Source organism: Melitaea cinxia, chromosome 7, assembly GCF_905220565.1.
Source record: "Melitaea cinxia chromosome 7, ilMelCinx1.1, whole genome shotgun sequence".
NCBI lineage: Eukaryota > Metazoa > Arthropoda > Insecta > Lepidoptera > Nymphalidae > Melitaea > Melitaea cinxia.
The window spans coordinates 6,417,885-6,432,314 of NC_059400.1; the positions used below are offsets into that span (position 1 = coordinate 6,417,885).

The window sequence follows — 14,430 nt, forward strand, 5'->3', positions numbered from 1 at the left end:
TCTTAAAATAGTATAAATCATATAAAACAAATATGACCGAACCGAGGAAAAAGAGAAGATATTCGTGCAGCTTTCTAGCAGTAAAATAATAAAATTTTTATGTTCTTTAAATATCTTTGAAATATTCAACTTGGCTTATCTTCATATTATAGTGCTCAGGTTTGCCTTCAGTAGACTTCAGCATATTTTAAACAATAATTAACGTTGTATTTTACGACTTTTTTTGGCCATGATTAATGAAAATTTATGACATTTTGAAAATAAAAACATTAATAACAGTGTCAAATGAATCTAAAATCCAAAAATAGTGCTGCCTCATCATACGTAGATAATAAAATAAGTGAAGTAAACTTCAGGATTGGAGGTTTAAAAATATTTTTTAATATTTCTGACCTGTAAATTATATCTAACGATATAATAATATCTAGTTTAAAATTGCTCAATCAAAAGCTGCTATACTGTCACAAACATTCGTTACCTCAAGCAACGTTACGTCGAATGATACGAGTATAGTTAAATTTTTACATTTCAAAAGTATACATTCAAAAGTAACTAACTAGTACTGTATGTGTTATTGTAGTAAAAATAATAAATAACAGTTTTGTATACCTCTACATTTGGCTCCGTAATAAGCTTTTGTTATTTATGTATTAAAATTGGAGTCCTTCCAAATTTGATAAAATCAAGCCAAATAATAATAACTTTTTATAATAAATTATATTAAAAAAAAATTGCCTTTACACTAGGAATATTTTCAAAAAAATATTTTGTTATCAGATACTACCGTTTTCTGAAATCGCTGTTTTTATAAATAGTATTTCGAAACAGATCCGATATGAAAGCATCCCAAAGCGATGTTATAGTCACTTAAAACTGAAATAATTTGAAAAGGACGGCTCAAAACCGCTTAGATAAGCATACTCGTATAACGTTTATTTAGAACTAGCTATGCCCGTGACTTTGTCCGCGTGGAATATAACAAAAAAGTTATATTTCAGTTCGCAGAGCTATAAAATAATTAAATTTTTAAAACAGAAGTATAGTCTAAGTTACTCCTTATTACATCAGCTATTTGCCAGCGAAAGTCCCGTCAAAATCGGTCCAGCCGTTTCAGAGATTAGCCGGAACAAACAGACAGACAAAAATTATAACAAATGTTATTTTAGTATATTTACCGTATATACATCCATATGCGTTTAGTAAAAAGTTGTTATTTTATTATTACAAACAGATACTCCAATTTTATTTGTTTGTATAGATTTGTGATAGCATGAGCATTCCACATTTAGCGGTCGGTTATTGAAACGATAAATCACACATTGCACTCGATGACATTAATTTCGTTACGACAAGTGCGCACAGCGTAAAATCCTGTAGTTTTTCATTAAACTTGTAATACATGAACTCTTTATTAATAAATTAAACATTGACGGTCACAATCATTTATTGTGTGATTAATTTGCGTTATATGTTCGTATGTACGTATGCTATATACTGTATATTCTCGTATGTTGTATGAACGTATGGAAAATATGCACTATTACAAAATGAACAAATTAAGAAATCTTTTTATCGCAATGCGGACTCTTTCTTTTTCTTACTTCCTTCTCATCTTCTCTTCGTGACAGCTGTTTTCAATAAAAATTCCTTTCAGAACTTGAAGAATCAAATAATGACAACGAATCTGTGGGTAGAACAATCGTGGTACGACTACAAGTTGCGCTGGGAGCCTCGGGAGTACGGCGGCGTGCACATGCTGCACGTGCCTTCTGACCACATCTGGCGACCGGACATCGTGCTCTACAACAAGTGAGGGATTGGAAATCCGTTTCATTGATGTCAAAAGTGTTAAAAAAAAACCTAATCATTTTATAGCCATGGAGATGCGAGCAAAACTTAAACAGTTATTTTATTCTTCCATTATTAATTGTTCATTATGATCATCTGTATTCAAAAAATCTTATACGTATGAAAATTGTATTAGGTATAGTTCCATAATACGAAAAAAATGTATAGATAAATTTTGTTTCTGATGAAAATTGAAAAATATTTGTAACACAAATTTATGAAAAGCAAAGAAAAATATAAACTAAAACAGTTATGAGATACGCAGTCATTCTGTTGTCATCAATCGACTGCGCCGCGGCGCATCGCTTCTTCATACGCTATTAAAACTGTATTGTGCTCTCCCATTATACACTACTCTGTTCTATAATTCATTTGCTATTTACATTTTGTACTCAGTATGAAATCAAGCATTCCCAGAGATTAATTCCCCCACATTTCACATTAAGTTATTTTTAAATCATTGGACTAAAACTAAAACTTAAATTGTGGTCGTTTCCTTACTCTTTAGTGTTAATAGCGAAACTTAAACACAAAACAAACGAAAGGCTTAAATATTTTTTGTAAACATCAATCGCTTTTACGTATAGAATTATATTAAAACTCGCATAGTTCCCCTTATCTATGTTGAATGCGTAATTGATCGTTGTGCCATTAGTTTAATGATACGTCCCTTTATTACCCACAGCCTTTTCGATGTTGCAGTACAAAAATCTAGAGGCTTTAAACGTACACGTTATTTGTTTTGTTTTTTTCGTGGTTTTTTATATTTTACGTTACTTATATATTCTGAAAGCTTGATACAAAAATGTTATCGATGATTGTCAAAAATATCATCAATTCAATAGGCACAAGCGGTTGAAAACTCGTTATAAGATAAAAGTTTTCAATATTAACTAATTTGAAAAAGTTTATAACTAAGGAGGCCATTACTCTTGTAACGTTGAACAATTATGAATTTAGCGAATCTGTTTCTAACACAACAAATTGAATCTCATTTCAATAGAACGTAGCAATTAATCCTCTATATATAAGGTTATATTCAAATTGTGCATAACCATATAATAATAATATATCATAATAGCTCCTACATCATATTATTCGCCAGTTTATTCCTAAATTATAAGCGAGCATTAACGTAGTTATTAGAACGCTTTTAATATTTATCATCATGAAAATCATAATAGCCTTGTTAATTTGACGTACATTATTAAAATTGGTAAATTTGATTTCAAATCATAAATATGTTCTGTTTTAGTATCTAATTTAATATGTTTATTTTATGTCTAAAATTATCCATCCTCTAGAGATGGTCTTGATTTATTTTTAACACAGTTTATGCTAAAATCAATAACTAATAGTAACTAGTAAATGACTTATAAGGTTTGTTTATGCTTAATCATTCCAAATATGTTGTGTTTTGATAGTATTCTAAGGTCATCGTATGAATTTGATGTTAATATTACAGCGTCTTAAAAGAAAAAAAAACTTAATTATTACAGATTAATGACAGATTACTTAAGTAAAGATTCATTAAAAATAAAAGTCTTATGTATGGGTCAGTAGAACGTGACTTTGATTAATGGCTTCAACGCAAACGTTACTCATTTCCGGCTGTGCCTTTCTTAATTCAAGCTGGTCCTTCCAATTGTTAACCTTTTTCCCTAATCCAAAACTGTTCCAAATTCATCTTCTTTTTTAAATTGTAGTATAAATCTATCAACGTAACGTATAACGTGCAAAAAATGAAGATTACTCTTACTTTTATGCACTTTTATTTTAATTATGTTTAATTTGGAAAATTGTTCAAAAAAATAACAATATGTAGCAATTTTATATGGGATTGTAAAAAGCCCAGAAAGCCTTGTACATAGAAACTAATAATAGAAGTTAACAATTATTTAAATAAAAATTTATACTGATTATCGGTTTAATACACTTTTAAATAAAAATAAGGATGAATATGTAAACATCGATGTAGACACCGCCGACGCAACAGATGAACACATTGTCGTGAACTAAAGGGCACACGCAGGGCCCTGCCGGTTTGTAAATGTACGTTAATATTACAGTGCCGACGGCAACTTCGAGGTAACGTTGGCGACCAAGGCAACCATCTATCACCAAGGGCTGGTCGAATGGAAACCGCCCGCTATTTACAAGTCTTCCTGCGAAATAGATGTGGAATATTTTCCCTTCGACGAGCAAACATGTGTTCTTAAGTTCGGTAGCTGGACATACGATGGATTCAAGGTAAATTACCGGGTCTCTCCCATCGTTATGGCTGACCAATCTGTTTGTCCACAGCGCCGATGGAAACTACGAGGTGACGCTGATGACTAAGGCCACGGTGTACCACAATGGCATGGTGGTGTGGCAGCCGCCCGCGGTCTATAAGTCCTCCTGCTCTATCGACGTCGAGTTCTTTCCTTACGACGTGCAAACCTGTGTGCTTAAGTTAGGCAGCTGGACGTATGACGGCTTCAAGGTGACGCCCCGCTGTAAGCCGCTTGGCGCCGCGCGCGCGGGCTGTAGAGTAGGGCCCGCCGCTCCGGCCCGTGTCCATGCAGTAGCTTGTTGGCTCGAACGTTTTTTCGTCGTGTAATTAATATTACTATTCTGTCTGTGTGGTATGATAATAATGTTAAACCATTGACTATTCGCGACAGTGCCAGTGCGAAAGGCGACGAGCGGCGACGTATTCCGCCGTCTGCTTGCCGCCTGGAGTACGCTCTTTAGCTCAAACGAGTTCCAAGTTTACATAACTATTGCGATGGTGATGTTTTTAAGTATGAGGAGTAGCAGTATGTCAACGTGCGTGTCCACGTATGCTCCAGAATATCCTCGATCGGTTCCACTTAGTTCGATCGGCCTTCCTCGCTCGACACGGAAAGGTATAAAATTTTAAATGTCAGGTGATATGGGATGCAACGTCACTCAACTCGATCCTTATCCGAATCTCCCTTACACCACTGAACTATTCTACTCTATAAGCCGACGACTATTCTTAATAAGAGAACGGCTTTTTGCGTAGAATGTTTTTATCCCGTTAATTTCCTCCAGCTGGCTCCGCTCGCGCCTATACACACTTTATGAAACACAAACAGCTAACACAAGTGCTTGCTGCATGTCTCCTCTATGTTACACATTGCACACACTGCATGACTCCAGCTTCGCTCTGAAACAATTGCATTCCCGATCACGACGGCCGACAGCCGCAAACCGTGACCACGTCTCTTACACTGCTTTACACAGAATTACACGCGGACAACTTGAGCACAACACGATATCTTAAAAAAATAATATGTACATTTTGGTTTCTTGTATTTTGGAGCATTAACGGCCATCTTTTTGCATATTTTATACCTTTCCCTATTAGCGACTTTTAGTGGCTGTAAGAATTCGGTGTCGCTGGTCATTGCATGAAGTCATTACCATAACAAAACTAAAACAAATGAAACGATACACAATTAAAAATAGATGTCGCCATTAGAGCGACCGTTTCTTTGACTGAAGGTACGTGCACATCACGAGACACTCAGTCGACGACGACGGTCTTGCATGCACTCGTAACACATGAACGAACCTCGTGCCTCTCAGCAACAACGACCGTGCTTAGTCCATAGTCTGCACCGCGTGATATTGATTTGTGTTAGATATTAGCTGCTGGACGTTGTTGCGATGAGGCGTGAAAGGTCTGAAAGTCGCGCGGCTTCGCTTCCACGCGATACACACTCGCGACTTCCGCCGTTCCCGCGCGACACCCACATGCGCGGCGGAGCCGGTGCTTCCGTTCTCCTTGTTTTTTGACGAGTCACATAAAATGGAGTACGTCCTTGTAAATAATATAACACTAATACAAGACACAATATAAACCAAATAGAGGTCTAACTCCATTATTGCTCGTTAAAAACTCAAAGCTCAAAAATTGTTCTAGGTGTTGTGTTTCGCGTTGTTACTATTTCGCATGATTCGAAATGTTGTTACTCAGTGTCGTTTTAAAAAACATGAACTAAAAACGATTTCATACAGGTACTTGGCACACTTTGTGATGAGATTTCAGTAATAATTACCTCAAAAGGCGTCAAAGAAGAGAGTCGATGTCGTACTGTTGTTACAGATCACTAATATAATTAATTCTTAAGTTTTAGGTACCTACACATTGTGTGACAGGGAGCGTGTATCTGATAAAGAAAAATGTTAAATAATGTCAACTGAAACAAATAATTATAACTAAAAAGGAAAACATAAATAAAATATCTTTAAACTTGTTTACGCTTGAGTAGAAATAGATAAATGATAAATCTTTTTCACACGGTCAGATACAAAATATACAACAAATTTATTCTATTTTTACTCCTCGTAAACATTTAATAATTGTGTTGCAATTTTAAACGCCGATGATAACTAAAAGTTACTAAAGTTATGCCAAATAGCTATCTATATGTCAGTATATTTGTTTTGTGTTTTGATATTGTGTTTTATGTTTGGTGCTTAGACTGTTTAATATTCATAATGTAATATTATATTAATCCATTCCTTGATATCAATTTAAAATTAACTTCAAAAATGTCTTTTTTTAAATGATAACTCTATTCAAATATTAATACAGTACTTTCAAGTTTTAAATATCAATTTTTTTTTTATATTAATAAAGAATTAATAAGTAATTTTTATACCTCTTGATACGGCAGAGTCATAAATGTCACTATGTTTACGTAAATCTTTTAAATTGACATAAATTTCGGAATGAGGACATGTGTTCAGGTGGACCTGAGGCATATGGATGAGCAGGCTGGCAGTAACGTGGTTTCAGTCGGCGTCGATCTCTCGGAGTTTTACATGTCCGTTGAGTGGGACATACTGGAGGTGCCCGCTGTAAGGTTTGTTTTCAAAGTCTACTAGAACCTTAATTTTTAATAATAATAATAATAATTAACATAAGTTTTAAAGAAATAAGAAAGTTGCCATTAATATATTAATATAATATACCAGGTCTTACGTTTAAAAAATACTTTTTAGACATTGGCTTAGAAGCGTTATCGAAAAAATTATAAAAATGTATAGTGTAGTTCGTTAATTCACAGTAGCAGAGTTTAATGGAAGCTGATCCATTTTTACAACAACAGACGATCTTTGATGTTGTGCGTATTTTTAGATACTCAATATATATGTCTCTATATTATTGTATATATTGTCTATATATTGACTTCTTGACTGACTATTAATGTCTTTATTTATTGCTTATTTATTTATTTAAAGAGTTTTGTCTTATTGGTTATATTACACAATATTACTTCAGATAAACGGTATGTGAAAATCTGTCCGACAATAGATGAAAATAGAAAAATCCATCAAACATTTAGCGCTGAACGTGACCGAACTCAAAGTTTTTTATTACTTAAAGGAAAGAAGCTTTTATTGCGTACCTATAATTTCTTAAAATGTTATATAAATACATAGTAAACGAGAAAATACTAACGAACATGGAATGTTTCTGTAGAATTAATACAAGGCCATCAGATTTCGTCTTATGAAATACTAGCGACCCGCCCCAGCTTCGCACGGGTGCAATGCTGATACTAAATATACTACAGAATGTCTTTATTTACAGTGTGAAGCTAGCTTATGATATGGTTATTAACATAATAACAACAACATTCAAATATGCGTCGTTAGATTACGCGTTGTTACAGAATGCGTTGAAGAAATAAAGGTTCACTACTCGTTCCCCGTAGGCGATAGCGTGATAATATGTATCCTATATGTTGACCCGACTTCTTAATAATATTTGTGCCAAATTTGAAGTAAATCCATGCAGTACTTTTTGAGTTTATCCCGGACATACATACAGACAAACAGACAAGAATTTTAAAAACTATATTTTTGGCTTCGCTATCAATTGTAGATCACACCCCAAGTATTATTTTATAAAAATATTCAATGTACAGTTTTGACTTACCTACCATTTTATTATATGTATAGATTAGTAATAGATAAAAATTCATAATTTAAAACTCTCTTATTAAAGTATCTCTCACCATATTTTCATATTAACAGAAAGCCCTACATTTTATAAATAAAAAGCAGAGGGATAACTCCGCTACGTAAATGAGATTAGGTTTTATCTTGTGCTGAAAAAAAAAACAGTAAAAATGTTAAATAAGCGGCGAGACACGATGACGTACATCTTGACAACTTAATTAACTTTAGTAGAATATATAATGCTACATTAGGTTATTTTTTTCTATTTGGGTATATTAAAATCCATTCTAATTATAATAATATAAGTTTTTAAGCTTCCACGGTCACACTGAACACCTTCACTACTATAGGCCTTAATTAAAATTAAATATGAATAACTCTTTGAATATACGTATATTGTTAAAGTATTATATTGTACTTTTTTATATATTTTGTACTTTTTAAGACATAATCTACTGCAGACTAGCTTTTGTTTTTATTTATGTCTAATGTGCCAGACTTTAAGCCCATAAACAAAAATTGATGTTTTTTTTATTTCTAGCTATTTTAACAATAACGTATTTTTATTTGCTTAAACTATTAGCCATATATATATTTTCCTATTAAATGATTTCATATAAAACGGAAAAACATCACATATTATAGTAAATATGTTTCAGTAGTTTTATATTTAATAGATATGGTAGATTATGTTAACTGGACCACAACATTGGTACTCAAACTGAAAGCTCATGATTACAGAACGTTGTATATCCATTATACTGCCATTCATCGTACCGCTTTATTGTTCATTTCAAATTGTAATACAAAAAGTTCTTCAATGATTACTTGCAATATGGACCGCGTTTCCATCTATTCTTTGTTATTGCTTCTTTAGCCTTTGTCGTTTCTGTTCCATTTCTTTATATACGATTTTATATTGGTTTTTCGAAAGTAATAAATTCTTCCTCGAAGCTGGTAAGCAGATAAGGTTATGTTGCACAGATTAGAAAATTTTGAAATTGTATTATCTTGATTTATTTGATGACAAAAAGTGTAGGAAAATTAACACTTATAGCGTTAACGTACCTAATATTTAAACTCACTGTCAGGTACTCCCTGAAAGTGATACAGGTATTCAAGTAAGTCAAAGCTTGAGACCTTCGCTGCTCTAATAAAAGAGATATTACAACAGCAGCGTTACAGCGTTAGAGCGTCGAATGTTTTGCAAAGAACACTGGCAAGAACTCTTCTTGCGAAGCTTAAAACAGCGGAAGACAGAACCGTCTACTATCGCTCTCAGATCCGACAAGAGGTAGAGAAATTTTATAGAAAGCTGTACTCGTTGAGTTCACACAAGTCTGGGACTTGGGATGCCGATGATCCATTGTTGCGCCATTTTTCAGAAGAGGTTCCGGAAAGTGATGTAGACGAGATTATTGCTACGCTCGGAGAGTTAAAAACATGTGGAGAGAACGGAGTTACGACTGAGCTCCTCAAGACCGCAGGGCGACCCACCCTAAAAGCCTTGACGAGACTCTTTAATGCCTTCACCCACCGGGGAATGAATCAATGACCGCGGTACTCCAACCCGCTTACGCACCTCCCCCCGGGGCGCGATCCAAAGGTCCCGACATCCCATGCGCTTTCGCGCCTCCCTCGGAGCGCAACCCAACAGCCCCGGCATTTCAATCTACTTTCGCGTTCTCCTCTGCTGCTTTTGGTGGGTGTCCGTCCGCAAGACCGCTACCACCAAGCGGGCGGCATTTCAACATCCGCCACCTGGGGACGCGCCCAGTACTGTAGTTACCCTACTTAAGGCCACTTATGCTTGACTAGCAGCAGAGAACGAGCCGAGTATACAGCGGCATGGTCAACTGTACTATCCTGCATTTTGTGTACTGTACATCATCATAAGCAAGGGCTCCAAAAACCCCAGTTCACCAAAAATGCAAACGGATTGGAGCAATGGACCAACTCGTATTCTCAACTAGTTTCAATTTTCGTTTGCTAACCAGATCGTAGAAAACCATAAAAAATTAGTCAGACTTCTCTAAGAGTCCGCAATACTGGATAGAGTGATGCCAACTCATTTTTTTTTTTAATTTATTACCATTCTCAGGAAGCCCTTTAATTTGATATCCATACTATAGGAATGTATTAAAAATAACTAATCCTGCATTTTGGGTGTTCCGCCATGTTGAATTTAGTATCACAGCTAACGATGCAGTGCCATCCAAACTAAACGTGTATATAAAATTTCAACACAATCGGTTGGAGACATGTGTTTCAAAATTGGGTTGCAAGATTTCACTCAAACAAACATAATTACGTACATACATATACTACAAAATAAATAAAAGCTTTTAATAATATTATACTAAGCTTAGGTGCGTTAAAGTTCATTGATAATTAAACAAATGTTTCTAGGAGAAATATTTTTGTTGCCCTTTCGTTGAGTTTCATTGTTACATAACTTACAGAGGCTCTACGCGGCGTCTACGCGCTCTGAATAAATAGTTCTATATATTTGTTTCGTTCCATTCCATGTCAATTTATTATTTTAAAATGTTTGATCAAAGAGTATTCTTACATTTTACAGTGCTGGAAAAATATAATGAGAAAATGTAAAAATTTGATATAAGTTTTAACAAATGATGCGAGTTTTGAATTAAAATTTATTAACGAAATATAGTTTTTTTTTTGTAATACTGGCTCCAAAAAAGGTTGTGTTTTTTATATATTTTTGTTTATATTGGAAATACTCATACGTATATGTAAGTTGAACTTTTTTGTGACGGTCAACTGCAAGAATATTTATTTAAAATATTAAATAAATATTATATTGTGTCTTTAGAATTATCCCTTACAAATATTGTATGTAAGCTGTTTGGGCATTATGAAAGAACCTATAAATGAATAATGTCATTATATTTCATAAATTGTGTCTGTTTGTTTATTGAAAACAATGCAAAATCACATAACGATTATTTGTATTCGAAACTAGCTAACTAACTGTGCATTTTTACCCACGTTACATTCATTTTCACATTAGTTAAAATCAAAATCAAAATTAACTTTATTGAAATAGGCTTCAAAAGTGCCTTTAATACGTCATCCTACAAATAAATATTCAAATAGGCTAAAACCTTTTATTGGGATGCTACTTAAAAAAAAAGGAATGAAATAGGCACCCGACAAAAAAATTTAAGAAATATTGACCTTTTTATTACACTTACATGAAATACATATACCTAACAACTGCTATTTCGAACGAAACATCAATGAAGGAAATCTTACATATATTGTCTCTAAATTTTAATCTAATGGAAAGGAAATATGTTTTGAAGTAAGCAGCTTATTGTAATTTGAATTTAATACGTAATATAATGATACATTATTTATACAAACAAGATATTTTGCATTTATTAGGACTTAAACAAAACCATTAAATAATTAATAAAAACATATTTTAGACTAATCCTTACGAGGAAACAACGCCTACTTGATGTAGACTTATTCGAGACGAGATTCCGTAATAATGGTGTTTAACTGGTCATTTGTTATCAGTCTTACGCGTTTTGTAATAAAATAATTTATAATTGCTAATATTTAATTATTAAATCTTACGTAAAAATAAGGGAAAATAATAATCGACATTAAACGTGATATACATATATTTCACACGATATTCTTTCCCTAGTGCCTCTTAAGATATTTTTACGAGTCACTCCGCGAAATTGCTTTTGCATGCGTATTTATTTGGGTGTCCTCTGATATAAAATGTAGGGTCACTTCACTTTTAAAACGAGAACGCTACAGCGTTGAATATTCATAAAATGTTATTCATCTTCCTTAATAGTATTCATCTTTTATATCTTGTCTTTAAATAAAATAATCACGAGTCAAACTATACTAAAAATTTACAATATAAGGTTTATAAATATTACAAATATTTAATGCCAATTTAAAAATTACTTCGGTAAATTTAACAAGTACAAAAACGAATCGCAAATCAGACTCTCGTCTCTCGTTAGCATCTCGTTAGCACTGCTCTGTCTGGGTGTATTATGTATTACTTTTACTTGAGTACATTTATTACAAAATATACATGCTTATCTATATCACCGGTTGTTACCTAAAACAGACATTAAATTGCCTACTTTAGGAACAGGCGACAGTGCGTGTTAAACATATTTATATATTATTTTTTATATAACTAGGTTGGTAAACGACCGTACGGCTCACCTAATGGTAAGCGATTACCGTAGTTAATAGACGTCTGCAACACCAGAAGCATCGCAAGCGCGTTGCTAACCCCCGATATATCACCGATTCCCCCCAGGAGATCTGGTCCTTACCTTACTCACCAACAAGAACACAACACTGCTCGAAAACAGTATTATTTAGATGTGATCTTCTGTAAGGTCGGACTGCTCCATATTTTGAGCTAATTTCCTGCTGTGCCCTACCACAGTTATGTTTATCTGATACGATGTATCTGTAATGAAAAGTTAAGTGTTTTCGTGTAATCCAGAAACGAAAAGTTCTACACGTGCTGCGATGAACCGTATCTGGACATCACCTTCAACATCACAATGCGGCGGAAGACCCTGTTTTACACCGTGAACATCATCATACCGTGCATGGGAATCTCGTTCCTAACTGTACTAACTTTTTATTTACCGTCAGACAGCGGTGAGAAGGTAAGTTATAATTATGAGTATGTATACATACGTATGTACAAAGACAATATTACGAAAGTTTGTTTGTAACCCTTTACGTGTTATTCACATACCTTTATTTATTTAGTTTGTTTATGAGCGTACATTTACTGAACAAGTACCGTACAAAGTATAAGAAATGCTGAATTATATTACAGAATACTAGTTATTGTGTGACAATTGAATGAAATTGTCAAACATATTTACAAAGAGATGTTTAATAAAAACTCGAATATAAAATAATCTCGGTTATAAAAAAACACGTAGCATTTTATATTCACAACGAGTCAGCCTGTAGCATTCCACTGCTGGGCATAGGCCCTTTTTCCATATAGGAGAAGGATTGGAGCTTCATTCATCACGCTGTTCCACTGTGGGTTAGCGGATATGACGGCTTGGCGTTTCCCTACTATGAGTAACGCTATATAATCGCTAATATCGCTAATATCTGAATATTTATGATAACAACCGGACCGACAGCTTAACGTGCTCTCCGAGGCACGGTGGTTAGACCCACAAGGACAGAAACCCAAACCGGAGAGTAATATTTGTACATACACAAATATCCATCCCAAGCAGGAATCGAACCCTCAAACCGGCGGTGTTTTAGGCGACTACTCGCACCACTACACCAGAGCGGTTGTTGGATTCGCTAACTTATATCAAATTTATTATTACAAAAAATAAAACATAAAGACGTCATTATATTGTCTGCGAGAAAATGAACAAATTTAATATTTTTCTTCTCTGTCTAAAAATTCTCTTATCCTATTTTCAAAGCGTAGCTCTTTAATATTTTTGCTGCTTTAGCACCACTCGTAATTAACATATTAGATATCGTAAATTTACTAAACCCTTAAATAATATCAAAGATATAATATTTGAGGTAGTTCGCGATGGTAATATTTTATACTCCGGAAGGTACAGAACTAGGGCAAGTTCGAAAAACTTTTCAAATAAATAACATTTCAATAAGTCACAAGCAATAAATTCTTATAAAGAAATAAGTTATATATAATACCGATATTTAAGGAAATTTTATTTCAATTTAACCTTCAGACCATACACGAGATAAAACCATATTTTTTGCGTACCGACAGTTTTTTGATTGCATTGTCACTCAATGACGTGGATTCAAAATATTGTTTTAACTATCGCCAATTTTAAAAAAGTTTTAACATTAAATTTAGTTTTAATATTATGTAAAAACTACGCAAATAATGAAATTTATAAATGATAGCACAACTTTACAACTGTTACTGAGATACAACACTTTTATTGTTTGAAGATCTCAAATAGATACTGGCAATTTAATTCACAATTATTAACAAAATACTTATTATTTAACTTTTATATTATTTTGTCTTAAATGTTAGAATTTTCAATGTCTTCAAAACAAAATATTTGTATATTACCAACAGTATTCGTATAAAGTAAGCTAATATAATATTTGAAAGCGAAGAATTCTCATTTATTCTTACCAAAATCATGATAACTTGATATTATATTGTGTTTTATTAAAGTAAGTCTGAAGTTAATGATTATTGTTCTAAGGTGACGCTCTCGATCTCGATTCTGATTAGTCTTCACGTGTTCTTCCTGCTGGTCGTTGAGATCATACCCCCGACGTCTCTCGTCGTGCCTCTACTCGGGAAATATCTGATTTTCGCTATGATTTTAGTTTCTATAAGGTAAGCTCTTTCATTAATTTTCTTTAAATAGTTTAAGATTTTATTATTTATTGTAATAAAAATGTAGCTTAATTAAGTATATATTTAAGCTCAAACACGTTAAATGATTATTAAAAATTCAATTTCACCCTATTAGAGTTGCGGTTTAACTATGAGATAAAATTTATTGACATACACCTATAAAAATATATTATATAATTATATAA

The 14,430-nt window shown here is 33.4% G+C and overlaps 1 protein-coding gene across 2 annotated transcripts in view; it reads left to right on the forward strand.

Annotated features, from left to right (window-relative positions):
* The window catches only part of LOC123655278 (acetylcholine receptor subunit alpha-like), a 70,964-nt gene that overhangs the window by 43,985 nt on the left and 12,549 nt on the right, over positions 1-14,430 (forward strand). For both annotated transcript variants that reach the window (XM_045591091.1, XM_045591092.1), the window contains exons 2-6: positions 1,655-1,809; positions 3,918-4,098; positions 6,613-6,728; positions 12,347-12,515; positions 14,088-14,224. In XM_045591091.1, the coding sequence (XP_045447047.1) occupies positions 1,655-1,809; positions 3,918-4,098; positions 6,613-6,728; positions 12,347-12,515; positions 14,088-14,224 (758 nt within the window). The remainder of the gene's footprint in view (positions 1-1,654; positions 1,810-3,917; positions 4,099-6,612; positions 6,729-12,346; positions 12,516-14,087; positions 14,225-14,430) is intronic.